General features: G+C 37.7%; 1 protein-coding gene across 1 annotated transcript in view; it reads left to right on the top strand.

Annotated features, from left to right (window-relative positions):
• Positions 1 to 2,044: 2,044 nt before the first annotated feature.
• LOC116521763 (vomeronasal type-2 receptor 26-like) overlaps positions 2,045 to 17,005 on the top strand; it is a gene marked incomplete at its 3' end in the record, with an annotated part of 44,747 nt that continues 29,786 nt past the window's right edge. The window contains exons 1-3 of the mRNA XM_032236421.1: positions 2,045 to 2,262; positions 4,124 to 4,412; positions 7,263 to 7,490. Coding sequence (XP_032092312.1) covers positions 2,045 to 2,262; positions 4,124 to 4,412; positions 7,263 to 7,490 — 735 coding nt within the window. The remainder of the gene's footprint in view (positions 2,263 to 4,123; positions 4,413 to 7,262; positions 7,491 to 17,005) is intronic.

The following is a 17,005-nucleotide window of genomic DNA, read 5'->3' as shown; positions in this document are numbered from 1 at the left end:
ATGGAATAATTACACAAATTCCTATCTATAGTTGTTGCTCACATTATCTCAGTAAAATATAACACAACAGCTCCTAATTTAATTGATTAGTCAGAACCGGTTAAAATGAGCTGGCACAGAAGTAATATTCAGGGATATAATTGTTCCTTCAGAAAGGAGAAGTGGGGGATTCTGCCAGTTCGCCCTAGTTGAGTAGAAGTGGTAGCAAATATTTTGGACAGTTCGGCAAAACAGCTGAATAGCCTTGCCTCACTATGCCTGAACCCTCTCCTCCCAGCCACTCCTCACCGGGCATGGTACTTTCTCACAAGCATGACAAAGGAAGGCAGGGAGGGGTGATTTAATAATTACACAAATTCCTATCTATAATTGTTTCTCACATTATCTTAGTAAAGTGTATTACAGCTCGTCTGCCTGGAATCCACACTGTATATTGGATATTAATACAATTGAGAGAATCCAGAGTATTTCACAAGAAGAGTACTCTACTGCTCTACTCACAACAGAATACCCTATCCAACCAGGCTTGAAATTTTGTGCTTGGACAACTTGGAACTACTGTCTGACCTAAACATAGTACACAATTTTTTTGGCTACAGTGCCCTACCTGTAAATGACTACTTCAGCTTCAACCGCAATAACACACAAGCACACAATAGTTACAAACTCAAGGTAAATCGTTCCAAACTCAATTGCAGAAAATACGACTTCAGTAACAGAGTGGTCAATGCCTGGAATGTACTACCTGACTCTGTTGTTACATTCCCAAACCCCCATAATTTTAACCTTTGACTGTCTACTGTTGACCTCACCCCATTCTTAAGAGATCTGTAAGACGTGTGCATAAGTGCACTAGGCGGCCTACCCTCCCTGTCTTACTGTCTCCATTTCTAACTCCCTGCTTGAGCAGGAGACCCTGCATCATTTCAGACAAATAGTTGTCCTGTCTGTCTATTGATGGAGCATCAACAACTACTGAAGGCAAGCTCTTCCAGTGGTTGATTGCTCTCAACCTTAAGAAATTTCTCCTTAGTCCTAGGTTGCTTCTTTGTTTGGTTAGTTTTCATCCATTGTTTCTTGTCGTGCCTTTTGGTGCTTTGGAAAATAGATTGACCCCATCATTTTTGTAGGAGCCCCTCAAATATTGGAACTGTGCTGTTTTATTGTGCTATTTCATTCTGAGTTGTGAGTGGTATTTTACTGTGAGTTGGGGAGATATTTGGCAAAATTGATTAAACGGAAAAAAGGGGCATGGTTGAATTTGCTTTTTAAATCCTGTTAGCACTTCTCTAGGTAAAAGGTAAAAGATCATTAAAAAGATCACCAGTATTGTAGAACTGGGGTAATTTTTACACTGTCACTTTGAAACAATCTCAAAATATCCAATGGAAAGAGCACATAAAAGAAACATGGATGACTTCCTAACTTTCTGTATGCACTTATCCCTCTGGAAAGATAGCAATGGTTTAGCTTAGGTTACGATTCAGTTCAGCATAAATGGTACAATTTTTGATCAAGTTATTTCCATGTTTCCCTTTGTCAAGTCTTCATAGGACGATTCCTAAATTGATTTTAATTGCTGTTTTCCTCCCATGGCAAATATAAACAAGAATTCAGATCTTATCAGTCTGCTTTTATTTTCATTAAGTGATAATTTTCTACTATTTTGAAGCTCACTGTTATTTGTCCCCAGATAACATTTGTGGAGACACTGATCACATCGATTCATCACACAACACCCACACCCACAAAAAAGTTAATTGACTTGCTTTAGACACAAGACTGCAAAGCAACAGCACTTTTGAATAATAATAATTATCAAAATAACCATAATTAAATTGACACCTTTCTGTCCATCAGCAGTAGCAAAGCTCCATATCATGTTTGATGTCCTTTCCATCCCAACAATTGTTCTTTACACCCAGGGCTTTGTTTTTTCAGGACAGCTGAAAATGTAGTTAGTTAGTTGCACTTGTAGTTAGTTAAATCAAGATATGACTCTAAGATCTTATCCATTATCATTTTTTTTAAAACAAGGAACAAGATGGTGGTGATAACAATGTTAGCATTGGCTTTGTTACCTCACACGGCTGGCAAATGCCCTGTTGTTAAACATGCCACTCGGGTGCTTCTTCCGATTCTTCACAAATATTACCATTTTGGAGAATTTAACATTGCAAGCATAACTTCTCAGAGTAATGTGCTTTCACGTGCCTTATCCTATGAAAAAATACCATCTCCAGAGTACTTTGATGATATTCCGTAAGAACCTTGGATATAATTGAATCACAATGTGTATCTCTCCTGAGCATCTATCTGAGCAAATTGCTTTATAGATTAACTTTTATTCTGATTCATATTATTTGTAATTTCTGTTCTTCCTAATATTTGTGACCTTCTCTATGGTTTATGAGGCTGGGCAGCTCAAGTTGTAAAAGCTTAAAGACTGTTGTGTGCTAACAAGGTTTTGGTTCTCCAACAAAGTAGAAAATATTTCCTGATTATATTTATTCAGGGTGTGTTTGCAAAATAAAGCTGCAGCCTTTAAGAAGATATATGTTAGTGTTAGCCCTATACACTCTTTTCAACAGCAAGATTATTTTATAATCATTTGCTTCAGTTCCCAAAATTACATCAGCTGAATTGAATGTAGAGCTGTTGTTAGAAATTTTTCCCCACATTAGGGAAAAAGACCAACTTTTCAAAACTGGTGAACTATATTTTCAGTTGTGGGCAAATTGATGGGAACATAATTCTGAACTGGAGATGAACAATTCTGGGAACTTGTTTGTGTCATGGGTCATAAACAGAAGTGATTTATTTCCAATCCTTGATTTTTTTAAAAAAAGGATCTTTTTCTTCTTCCTGCTTTTCCTTCTTCTCAAAATATCTTCTTAGCACATTCATGTGTCTCTGTGTCTGCATGTCTATGTGTGGGTGGGTAAGTGGATGGGTGTTTTATCCATGTGATAACAAAAATATGATTCTTCCCACATACTGAATCAAGCATTCTGAGTCCTTGCACATATGTGCCCTCATAAACCTGATGGCCATGACTATGCTATGCTTTATTCTTGTTGCTACCCTAGTATATTGTTCTCCTTTTTAAATGGAATGGTTCATATGACTCTAACTATAACTGTTCTCTGTAGTTCAGGTTAAGATATTCTACAAGTGAATGAACTAGAAGACTGTGTTTTAGCATCATAAATCATGCACATCTCCCTAGTCAGCCCTGTGAATAAATGAAGGAGTATCATTTATAATCTTAACACAAATGTATGAATGCTTTAAGGCAGTGGTTCTCAACCTGTGGGGCGCGACCCCTTTGGGGGTCGAACGACTCTTTCACAGGAGTGGCCTAAGACCATTGGAAAACACATATTTTTGATAGTCTGAGACAAAAAATTTATGGTTGGGGGTCACCACAACATGAGGAACTGTATTAAAGGGTCATGGAATTGGGAAGGTTGAGAACCATTGCTTTAAAGGATGCAGTGGCTCAGGGGCAAAAATGCACAGCTTGTTGATCAGAAAGATTGGCAGTTTGTCGGCTCGAATCCCTAGTACTACGTAACAGAGTGAGCTCCTGTTACTTGTCCCAGCTTCTGTCAACCTAGCAGTTCGAAAGCATGTAAAAATGCAAGTAGAAAAATAGGAACCATTTTTGGTGGGAAGGTAACAGCATTCCGTACGTCTTTGGCATTTAGTCATGCCAGCCACAAGACCACAGATTCTTCGGGCAGCGCTGGCTCTTTGGCTTTGAAACAGAGATGAACACTGCCCCCTAGAGTCAGGAACAACTAGCACATATGTGCAAGGGGAACCTTTACCTTTTATGGATGCTTTGCTTTTACTGAACGCAGGCAGATGCAGATACAAAAACATGTAACAAAAATGTGTGCATGATGACTTGAAGTTCCAAATTAAATTCACATACTAATTTCAAGAAGTGATGCCTTATGTATTTTCTCTTCCAAGTTATACTTCCAATCATAAAAGCTACATAATATATTTCTGATATAGCATCATTTGTTTGATATATATTTAATACACATATTGCTATATTAAGCAAATATAACATTTTGAAGCATACAGTTATGTCTTATGTACTTTTTTGTAGGGTATTGACTCAGCATTACCAGCATATTCTGGCACTGGTATTTGCTGTAAAAGAAATCAATGAAACCCCACATATTTTATCAAACATCACTCTGGGCTTCCAGATCTATAACAGCCATTTTAGTGCAAGCTGGACTTACTTGCCTCAATGGAGCTTCTCTCCACCCAGAAGGTTCATTCCAAACTACAAGTGTGATAGTAGAAGCAATGCAGTTGCAGTCATTGGGGGACCTAATTCAAATGTCTGCCTCCATATGGCCACCATCCTTGAACTCTACAAGATCCCACAGGTAAGGAACCTCTATACCTCTGATTTTTCCCTTATTGTCATGATTAAAATAAGAGGAAAACTCTGTGACTTTTTTGTAGAGTTGAGACTACAGGTTGACTTTTATTCTTCATATCTGAGCATCAGAATTCCTCAAATTATAGAGATTACAATATTATTCCTGTGATCAAAATTTGCATCATGCTCACCATTTTATTTTTGCAGAAGCTATATTCAAAATATTCCAAAATTGAGAATAATAGATTTTTATCCTTGAGTTTTCATGATTTGATTTAGAAGCCTATTACTTTCTAGAAGCCAAAAAGAACTAACAATGTTTTATAGACCAAAAACTAATGTGTTTAGATAAACAGAGTTTTTTTGGGAGAGACTATTTCTCCCTGTTGCTATCTTCTATTGTTCCCTATTGATAGGAACATAGGATCTTGGTTACTATAGTATTACTGTATATTAACAGAATAATAAGTTCCTTTCCAGCATTTCTTCCCATCCATCTTCTCTCTCTCCTCTCAACTCAAGCGTAATTAAACTCCTTTCTCAACATAATAATAGTCTCATGAAAGAATTGATAATTTAATTTTGAAGAAGTATCTAGGACTCTCAGGTGTTTGAGACTAACTCATGAATTCCTTTGGAAGCAAATTGTTTGCCATTTGTACTACTACTATCGTGTTTATATGAAGTCATTATTTAAAATAATCCTCTTTATTTGCCACCTCTAAAGCAATTTCCCCTCTTTTCTGGATCCCTCCTTAAATAATTATTCTAGACCAGTCTTCTACATCATCTCGACTGGCACCCTCCAAAACCTCTATTCTATATTTCTGAAGAAATGAGTTATAGACTGGAAAAATATGGGACAATAGTGTGTTTAGATTTTATGTTGTTGTCCATCATCATAAGGATTATCTTTCACAACTGAAGACAAGTTTGGTTGGATTTCTAACAGAACAGAAGAGACTAACAAAGTTGGAAGGGACTTTGGAGATTTCCCAAACCAGTTCGTGCTCAAGTAGGAAACCCTATACCATTCAGAAAAATATGTTTTCTAATCTCTTCTTAAAACTTCCAGTGAGAAAGCATCCACAACCTCTGAAGACAAACTGTTCCACTGATTAATTTCTCCTTTAGGTCTAGGTTGTTCCTCCCCTTGATTAGATTCCACCCATTGCTTCTTGTCCTACTTTCAGGTGCTTTGGAGAATAGGTTGACTACCTCTTCTTTGTGACAGTCTCTGAGAGATCAGAACACTGCTATCATGACACCCCTAGTCCTTCTTTTCATTAAACTAGACATACCCAATTCCTGCAACCATTCTTCATATGTTTTAACTTACAGCCCCTTATCATCCTTGTTGCTCTTCACTGCACTCTTTCTAGAGTCTCAACATCTTTTTTTATATTGTGGTGATCAAATATATTTCCCTATAGATCTTATGTCATATTTTTTTTAAAAAAATCTTTTTATTTTTTTTAAAGGTTGCATATGGATCTGCTCCAGTATTGCATTACAGAAGCCAACCTGGCTTTGTCCAACAGATGTTCCCAAAAAGCACTCATCAATATAATGGGATTCTTCACTTACTTCTGCATTTCAGGTGGACATGGATTGGGGTGCTTTATCTTGATGATGACAATGGGGAAAGATTTGTGCAGAATGTCCTTCCCTTTTTCTCACAGAGGGGTGTTTGTTTTGATTTCATACAAAGACTCCCCAAACAAGGATTTACTGGGGAAATGCAGAAACTTATAGAAGAAGGTCTTGAAACTTACAAGACCATCATGAGAAATACTTCCAATGTTTTGCTCATACATGGAGAAATACAGACAATGTCAATTTTAAGATTCCTGATAGCAGGTTCTGTGTATTTGGATATAGCAAAGCCAGGTGACAAAGTCTGGATTATGGTGGCCCAAATGGATTTCACTTCCTTTGGTTTCCAAGGCAGCTGGAGCATAGACTTCCTACAGGGTGCCATATCCTTGGCAGTCCACTCAAAAAAAGTGTTGGGATTTCGAGAGTTTCTTCAGACCAGAAACCCGATCTCAGAAAAAGAGATGGTTTTATCCAGAGCTTCTGGGAAAGTGTGTTTGAATGTTTTTTCTCAAGCCACAGCTCAGAAAACCTGTCTGAGAAAACCTGCACTGGGTTTGAAAAACTGGGGTCTCTTCCTGGTTCTCTCTTTGAAGTGAAGATGACTGCTCACAGCTACAGCATGTACAATGCAGTCTACGCTATAGCACATGCACTGCACCACATACATTCCTTGAAATTCAATAAAAAAATAAAGATGGGGCAAGAAAGAAACTTCAATCAATACTCTTGGCAGGTACAGTATATATCCTTGTATGCATATACAGTACAGCATGGTAGCAATGTTTCTATATTTCAGGGGCTGCCATGAAGAAGGAGGAGTGAAACTATTTTTCAGAACCCCAGAAGGCAAGACAAAAACAACGGATGGAAATGAATCCAGGAGAGAAGCAACCTAGATCTAAGTAGAAATGTCCTAACAGTGACAACCATTAACCAGTGGACTGACCAATGGAACAACCTGTGAGCAGGCTTGCATTCAGAAGTTGTGGATGCTCCATTCCTTGAGGCTTTTAAGAAGAGACTAGACAGTTGTTATTCTTGCCTTGGCCTTAGTAGTTCAGATTCTTGTACAAAGATAACATGGAATAAACTTGTACACATTTGAACAACTTTGGTTTCTAATTTCTTGTGCCTGACAGATAAATTAGCAAGTCTATGTTGCTTTTTCAAAATTATGAAATATTTATGAAATAATTATGTGCAATATTATATCTCTCTTTGTTGTTTTAAAATGTTCCCCTTGATTTGATCTTAGCTTCATCACCTTCTACGAAAAGTATCATTTAACAACAGTGCTGGAGAGAAAATTTCCTTTGACCAAAATGGAGAAAGAATAGCTGGATTTGATATTATCAACTGGATAACATTTCCAAATCAGTCTTTCTTGAAAGCAAAAGTTGGAAAGATTGACCCATATGCTTCTTCAAAGAGTATATTCTCCATTAATGACAATAGCATTGTATGGCCTAACAAGTTCAATCAGGTAAGGAAGTTTCCATTTCCTGAAGTATTTTCAGATGTAATGGTATGTGGGAATCACCTTGGGACAACGTGAAGAGCCACAGCCAAAGGAATGATCAGATAAGAGGCAGCTTAGCCCACAGAAGCAAAGGGATAAGGCAAAAATCTCAGAAGGGACTCTCCCTTGTTTTTTGGTGAGTAAAGGGAGACATGTACTTTCAGACTTGCAAGATGTTGTTAATATAACTTTACAATAAAGTAGACTTGGCTCATCTGGACTTGCTTCCTGTTTGGACTATCTTGCAAGACTAACACAAATGTAAAAAGCCAGATCTAATGTTTGGCAAAGGAAATCATTGGTTTTGGCCCTAAATATCAGATAGCAGAGGAGTAATGGCATCCTTCCAAGCAATTTTGTCTCTTCCCCTTAATGGACTGAAAAGAAATAATATATTGCACAATGTGCCCTGAAGCTTCTGAAGCAACATTTTATATATGTCTATCGGTCAGTACCTCGCTGTCTCTATGCATAGAAATAGGGTGCTCTAAACTTTCAGTTTTGGAAGTACCATAGTTTTTGGAGTATAAAATGCACTGGAGTATAAGACACACCTTAGTTTTTGGGGAAAAATATCCTGCCTACCAGGTATTCATCTGGCTAGCGTCCTTAGTCTGGTCAGCTTCAGCACATATGTTTGCTGATTTTGAGCTTGTGCACATGTTTTATCCCCTGGATGGGGATAAAAAGCAGCTTCTAAAGCACAGCTGATCCTGGGAGAGAGAAACAATGAATAAAGCAGGCAAAGCATGGAAGATCGCTTCACTCGTTAGCGCCTCATTAGGGCTGAAAAACAGCTTTGAAAAACTACATTATATTCAAAAAAGTATAAGACACACCCAAATCTTCAGCCTCTTTTTTGGGGGACGATGTGCGTCTTATATTCCAAAATATACAATATTTAATATCACTTTTTCTCAGGTCTGTTAAGTTCGATTTATCCAAATCAAGGTTTAAGGTAATCTTCAAAGAAATATAGAGGAGTTAAGCAACTGTCTAATTCCCTAGGATTATCCTTTATGGAGGGCATGTGAGTTGATTAAAACAATAATCATACAATGCTGAAAGAAAAAATACATTCCAGTTTTTTAGTAAAGCAGTATTGCTATTTATCCGTTAACATTTAATTTAGTTTTGACTTTTATAAAGGGAAAAGGATGAAGACTTTTGAACATCACTGGGAAATAATGACATTGTTGTATTTGAAACATAATTTATCAGCCCTCCTTCCTTTTTTTAATATTAGGTGCATTATGATTTCTACATTTTAATATTATTTTACTGACTCTGTTCTATGCATGTGTATGTCTTTCTTTGGTTAATTACTTCAGCCCAATAAAATGCATGCCACCTAGTTATAAAAAACCCACACCCAAGATCAGTGGTGGGTTTCAAAATTTTTTAGAACCTCTTCTGTGGGTGTGGCCTGCTTTGTGGGAGAGCTTGCCAGCCATGTGACTGGGTGGGAGTGGCTTTCTGGCCATGCGACTGGGTGGGAGTGGCTTGCCAGCCATGTGGACAAGTGGGAGTGGCTTGGCAGTCATGTGACTGGGTGGGCGTGGCCAACTTGTAAAATGTGGTGAAACTCACTTACCAACACTCTTGCTTAGCAACCAAAACGTTGGGCTCAGAAAACTCTGGCCTTTGAAGCATGCAAGTCTTAAAGCTGTCAAGTTACACCCCTAACCCTTTAGGGGAAAAAAACCCAGGAATGACTTGTGGACTTCAACTCCCAGAATTCCTCCTCCAGTCATTTTGGCTCAGAACTCTGGCATTAAAGTGTGCAAGTTTTAAAGCTGTCAAGTTACAAGACCCTTGCACTCCTAACCTTTTTAGAAAAAAAAACCAGGTGTGTTTCAAATTTGACAGCTTTAAGACTTGTGGACTTCAACTCCTAGAATTCCTCCTCTTACTCTTCATCTTGATGATGTGCGGATGGGCAGGAGGGAGGGAGCTGGAACCAGTTCTAAATGGCACTGTAGATTTGTGGAACCTCTTCTATAAGAGGTTAGAACTGGCAGGAACCCACCCCTGCCCAAGATCCATAACAAATGAAGACTTCAAGATAATTAAAGGGGAGATATGTCAATTAGTCATAAATTGCCTATACAGGTAACACAGGAAAACTATTAAAGTACAAAGGATTATAGAGACTGTGCTTTTAGGGTAATCATAGAACTATTAAGAAATACCTGAAATAGAGGGACTTTTTTCAAGTTATCTCAATTAAATGTTATTATTTCAGCAACTTTAAAAGCATAATATATAAAGAGCATAACTTAACAGCCTTGACAGGGAGATAAAATTGTTCTTAATCAAATTTGTTTCAAACTCCATAGACATATTTATTGATATGATGATTTGATATTCTTCTTTACATTAAGACTCAACCTATTTCAGTTTGTAACCATACCTGCCATCAAGGATTCTATAAGAGGAAGAAGGAGGGGAAGCCCTTTTGTTGTTACGATTGCCTTCCATGTCCAGAAGGGAAGATTTCAACTCAGAAGGGTGAGCGTTGGGGGGGGGGGGGTGGTAGAATTTTTTAGATATTTTGATATTTGGCATGGACAGTTCTTTGCATTTACAATCATCTTCTATTAATGACCCCACATAATCCCTTACAGGGGCAACTGAACGAGTGTTTACTGGCCAGATGCCCTTTCTGTCACCCATACAAAGTTTTTTTTCAGCAGATATAGTTCATTATGCCCAGAGAGAGAAATATCACTTCTACTAGGATCCAATTCACAGCCTCCTGATTGCAAGGTGAAGCTCCACTGCACCACTCTTACTTTGCCTTTACAATGATGTATGTAATTCATTAGCATCACATTTAACAGCTCAGTTTGTGTTTTGTAGTATGAGTTTTAAGAATTATTCCGGTTTCTGAAAGAGCAAGAACAGAAACAGAAGGCGAACAAAGAACTAAGTATTTAATCTTTAAACATATGTTTGGAATATTGTCTCTTTCAGAAGGCATGGTTCTGCAAGACCACTTTTTCCACCCAGAACCAAACCATTTGGCCCACCCAGCATGTACATTACACTACTTGTTTTATTCTGTGAGATGAAAGGGACTGAGGTCCCCTTTCAACAATCAATTGCCACAGCAATAAAGAATTAAACCAGAGCCAAAGAGACCGTACAGGGTAGAAGTAATTGTTGGTAACATGAAAATCAAGAGCTTGTTAAGATTGGCTCCATTCAATTAATGGAGTCTGTAGTTGATCCTTCACAAGATGGAAACAGGTGCAGAGTTTAGATTATCGCAGTCTTTACTATTGAAGAAAGTACAATACATAATACATTTATTCACCATATTTCATGGATAGTGCAAGATCAGGATTATGAGATAATGTTCGTACTAAAGTTTATTGAGTAGATTCTATGCGTTCCTTTAAATTTGTAATCCAATTAAGCCTATTCATAGTTGTGTCCTTACAGAATGATGTGTCAGGGCTCTAAGTAATACACCCATAGCAAACAGAACAAGTAGGTTCCTCAAAGAACAGGGTTATTGGATATATCATATTGGCACAGACTGTCAAAAACTGACTCTAAGGTTCCTGAAGTTTTCACCTAATTAAAAGTAAAGTTTTCCCACATATATCAGTCACATGGTCCAATTGAGATGATGTTCAGTTGCTCGGAAACTTCAGTCCTCTTTTCAGCCACCCGTGGGAATGTCATTGGTTCTCAGGGACATTCCCACAGATTAGTTTGGCTACAAACCCCAGCTATCTTTATTCCCCACTTTCTATCTCTCAGCACCATTGTGGCAATACTGAAGCCTCCAGATGGCCTTAGTCAGGCAAGCTTCAGAGTTGATATGAGGTTTGAAATGAACTGCATTATTCATATATATTTTCTCTTCCAGACATGGATGACTGTGTTCAGTGCCCAGAAGGACAATTTCCAAACAATGCTAAATATGGATGTCTTCTGAAAAAAATCACTTATCTGTCTTACAGAGAACCTTGGGGTTTGGTTTGACCATTCTTGCACTCTGTCTTTTTTTAATTACAACATTGATGCTTGTGATATTCATTAAACATCAAGGCACTCCCATTGTCAAAGCCATAATAGGAATCTCACTTATGCTCTCCTTATTCCCTCATGTTCTCATTCCTTTGTGCTTTACTGTTCATTGGCCAGCCCAGAAAGTTGACATGTCTTTTTCGACAAAGTGCCTTTGGCATCATCTTTACATTTGCCGTATCTTGTGTCTTGGCCAAAACCATCATAGTAGTTTTAGCTTTTAAGGCCACTAAGCCTGATTCCCAAATGAGGAAGTATATGGGAAAACCCTTGGCTACTTCCATTGTGATGTTATGCTCATTTGTCCAACTCATTATTTGTACCATGTGGCTGATCATCACTCCCCCATTCCCAGATTTGGATATGCATTCTTTAGCTGAAGAAATTCTACTAGAATGTAATGAAGGCTCAATGGTCATGTTTTACTGTGTCCTTGGCTTTATGAGTTTCTTGGCACTGCTTAGCTTCACTGTGGCTTTCTTTGCCAGAAATTTGCCAGATACATTTAATGAGGCCAAGTTTATCACCTTCAGTATGCTGATGTTTTGCTCTGTCTGGCTAACTTTTGTTCCCACATACTTGAGTGCAAAAGGAAAATACATATTGGCTGTGGAAATCTTCTCCATTTTAGCTTCCAGTGCTGGGTTACTAATTTGTATGTTTCTTCCCAAAAGCTATATTATATTGATAAAACCAGAACTGAATAGTAGAGATCAGCTGATAAGAATAAAGAACTAAAGGATATACAGTATGTCCTTTAAGATGGGCCTTAAAATTATTAACAATTTTACAACTTTCCTTCTATATAAAGTGGCACTAAAACTGATGTTCTAATATTTGAAGGGTTCCTATAAAGTGATAGTGTCAAACTATTTTCCGAAGCAGCAAAAGTAAAGACCAGAAACAATGGATGGCAACTAACCAAGGGGAGAAGCAACCTAGAACTAAAGGACAAATTTCCTCATGGTGAGAGCAATCAACCAATGGAACACTTTGCCTTCAGAGGTTGCGGGTGCTCCATCACTGAAGCTTCCAAAAAGAGACTGGATAACCATTTATCTGAAATGGTTTAAGGTACCTCCTATTCAAGCAGGGAATTGGACCAGAAGACCTCCAAGGTCCTTCCAACTCTATTATTCTATGTTCTATTGAATCTAGTCTAAGGCAGGACACACATTACTATGTTTGCCTACCTCTGCATACCACTATATTTATTGAGCACTGATTTTCTGAGTCTTATCTGCTAAATTCTCAGCAGTAACTTATCCATAGCTACCTATCCCTATCATACAATACAGTACAATACAATACAATAGAAGAGTTGGAAGGGACCTTGGAGATCTTCTAGTCCAATCCCCTGCCTAGGCAGGTTTCAGACAAATATCTGCCCAACATCTTCTTAAAGACTTCCAGTGTTGGGGTATTCACAACTTCTGGAGGGAAGCTGTTCCACTGATTAATTGTTCTAACTTCAGGAATTTCTCCTCAGTTCTAAGTTGCTTCTCTCCTTTATTAGTTTCCACCCACTGCTTCTTGTTCTACCCTCAGGTGCCTTGGAGAATAGTTTGACTCCTCTTCTTTGTGGCAACCCTTGAGATATTGGAACACTGCTATCATGTCTCCCATAGTGCTTCTTTTCATTAAACTAGACATACCCAGTTCCTGCAACCGTTCTTCATATGTTTTAGTCTCCAGTCCCCTAATCATCTTTGTTGCTCTTCTCTGCACTTTTTCTAGAGTCTCCACATCTTTTTTACATCAGGGCGACCAATCACATAAGCAAACTGTTTTTTTATTTTATTTTGTAAAATGTATTTGCTGCCTATCTCACCATGGGGCTACTTTAAACAGAAGTTTCCCATTTTCTTCATTTTTCTAGATACTTGATAAAAATATGCATCTTGCATCCTTCTAATGTATAAATTGCATTACCGTGATATATACAGTATGAGGCAGGAAAACTGAATTCACATAAGCAAAGATGATTTGACAATCATCTTGTTACTTTTAAGATAGAGATTATTCATCAATTAAATATTTTATAGGTTACTATATGGGTGATATACTGTATGTAGTATTCTGAGCTGAAGATTTGTATTATTAATTTGTATCTCAGTAGCTGCCTTATCCCAATTGGACTATCCCCAATCCTTAGTCTTACTTTTTTGTAAACAGTCTTTTAATTGCTCAAACGTCCAATTGGGATTATTATCTGGGGAGGTTTTATTTTCAGGGAGACTATATGGGTGATATACTGTATGTAATATTCTGAGTTGGAAAGTTGTATTATTAAGTTTCTATCTCAGTATCTGCCTCACCCCAATTGGACTATCCCAAATCCTGTCCCACTCACACCAGTAAAAGAGACCTGCTACAAATCCCATCTGGTAAGAAATTCGAGTGGACACAATCAAAGAAAAAGTCTTTTCCGCTGTGGACCTATTCCACCATGGAAGGTGAGGACTTCTCCCATCATTGTGACCTTCTGGAAGGGTATTAAAACTTGGATTTGATGGTTGGCCTGGAGCCCTAAGCCTCACTGATTGATGGGATAAGAAGACTTCATTCTTGTGTTGTGCATATCTCTCAGTCTTAATTTTTTGTCTAATTCTAAAGTTTTACTTTGGACTGTTTTAATTTTGAAGTGTTTTTCTATTTGTCTTTTTATAATCTTTAAGCCACCCTGAGTTGCTTTATAAGGGAATCAGGTGGCAAAGAACTTTAATGAATAAATAAATAGAATAGATAAGATTTAAGTCTCTGGTTTCTTCTCTTCTCATCTGAAATGTTTGGAAAAGTAAACTATCGAAACATTCTCCTGTAACTAGTCCAGATGGAATAATTACACAAAATCCTATTTACTGAGATGATGTGTTGCTCACATCATCTCAGTAAAATATAACACAACAGCTCCTAATTTAATTGATTTGTCAGAACCGGTTAAAATGAGCTGGCACAGAAGCAATATTCAGGGATATAATTGTGCCTTTAGAAAGGAGCAGTTCAGTAAAATCACTGAATAGCCTTGCCTTGCCTCGCCATGCCCGGTACCTTCCCTTTCAGTCCTCCCTCCTCAGGAATGACAAGGAGAGGCAAGGAGGGGCGATTGAATAATTGCACAAATTCCTATCTATAGTTGTCGTTCACATTATCTAAGTAAAGTATAACACAACAGCTCTTAATTTAATAGATTAGTCAGACCAGGTTAAAATGAGCTGGCTTTCTCAATTCTGCCACAGAAGACAAAAATAGGGACACCACCTTGTATTCTGCCTAAAAAAATAAAGGTGTTGTATTTGAAGAACATTCCATCCAGCTTGACTTCCAATAGCTGTTTCATCAGGAATTCAGAACTCTTTCACCATTGCTTTCTTTCAACATGTTTTGCTTAATTTAATATACATTGAGATTTTCTGATGGTCTGCCATCAAAAATATTAAGCAAATCCAACTGTATTATGGAACCAGAGAAAAAAGTTGATGATCTAATGTCACAAGAGAGGCTGAGAAAATATCTCTATACTCCTAACATCCTGGATACAAATTGTTTCAACATGGGCAGTGTTATAGGGTACTGTATGCCAAGAGAACTAGTCAGAAGGACATTTCTCCCCTTGTGCCGTTAATCTGCTGAATATTTAATTCTCACAGTTGACAAAACATGGTGACTAGAGTGTGGCTTTTGTATTATTTACCCTTTTTTGATCTTATTTTCCCCTTCTACTGTTTGCTACACTTTTAGCATTATTACTGAAAGAAACACAGTGGCTCAGTGGCTAAGACACTGAATTTGTTAATTGAAAGGATGGCAGTTCGGCATTCAAATCCCTAGTGCCACATAACAGGGTAAGCTCCCTTTACTTGTCCCAGCTTCTGCCAACCTAGCAGTTTGAAAGCACGTAAAAAATGCAAGTAGAAAAATAGGAACCAACTTTGGTGGAAAGGTAAGAGCGTTCTGTGCACATTTGGGGTCTAGTCATGCCACATGACCAGGGAGATGTTTTTAGACTTTGGCTTTGAAACAGAGATGAGTGAGAATGACTAGCACATAAGTGCAAGGGGAACCATTATTATTTTTCGCAACAACAGAATTGTAGCACAGCAGCCAGTTGTTCACCGGATTTGGCATTGATTACTAGTCGGGTAATCAATGGGTGGGGCCTAGGAATTGGTAACATATTTTTGTAATATGCATGCAGGTCCAAGCAGTGCGGCTTTTTGCATTTGACTGATGGTGATTTTGTCAATTTTTAACTGTTTTAAATGTAATTCCAGTGTTTTTGGAATAGCACCCAGTGGGCCAATTATCACTGCTAGTTTGTGCCATAATCGTTGAATTTCTATTTTTAAGTCCTGGTATTTCGCAGTTTTTTCATATTCCTTCTCGTTGACACTGCTATCACCTGGTATTGTGATGTCTATGATTGTAACTTATTTTTCTCAACCACTGTGATGTCTGGTGTATTATGCACCAGTATTCTGTCTGTTTGTATGTGAAAATCCCACAAGATCTTGACCATCTGATTTTTGGTGACTTTTTCAGGCTTATGTTCCCACCAGTTTGTTGCTGTTTTAATATTATAAATTTGCACAAATTCCAGTGGATCATTTGTGCTACTGAATTGTGCCACAATTTATAATCAGTCTCTGCAATTTTTTTTACAGCAGCTGAGTATGTGATCAACAGTTTCATCAACTTCTTTGCAAAGTGTGCATTTGGCATCATCAGAGGATTTTTCATTTGTGGCCTTAATGGCATTTGTGTGGATAGCTTGTTCTTGTGAAGCCAGGATTAGTGACTCTGTTTCTTTCTTTAATGTACCTATTGTTAACCATAACCAAGTTTGTTCACTGTCCACTTTATCACAAGCGGAAATAACTGATACTCAAGACACAACCAAAGATATTGTAGTAGAACTCCCAGAAGAAGCTGTCAGGGTGGAAATAACAACGCTACAACCAGAACCAGTTATAATTGAACCAACTGATGAACTAACTCAAAACCAAAAAGAATTGAAAGACAAGATCATGGAGCATTTTCTGTCTAATGAGGAAAGAAAAAGTTTACCATCATTAAAAACTATGCCTAAGAAAATTTTGGCCCCTATCATGAAAATGGTTAATGCAGTGCTTTCAACAATTGAATCGGGATCCATCTTGGAAATGAATCAGTTAATGTACAGTGCAGCTGTAATACTCATTAATGAACTAGGCATTAAAATCAAAGCACCTAGTCACACAATGGAAAAAGCATCAAAGCCAAAGTGGAAAATCCGATTAGAACAAAAAGTCAAAAAATTAAGGGCAGATGCTAGCAACTTAAAGAACATGCATGAGCAACGGCTTAAAAACAGCAAAATTATAGTTCAGCTAATCAGAAGATATAGATTGGATACAAGAAACATCAATGAAGCTGTAGAGATTGTAAAACAGCAGATA

This window comes from Thamnophis elegans, chromosome Z (assembly GCF_009769535.1).
Source record: "Thamnophis elegans isolate rThaEle1 chromosome Z, rThaEle1.pri, whole genome shotgun sequence".
NCBI classification, from domain to species: Eukaryota; Metazoa; Chordata; class Lepidosauria; order Squamata; family Colubridae; genus Thamnophis; species Thamnophis elegans.
This window is presented reverse-complemented; position numbering and strand designations above follow the sequence as displayed.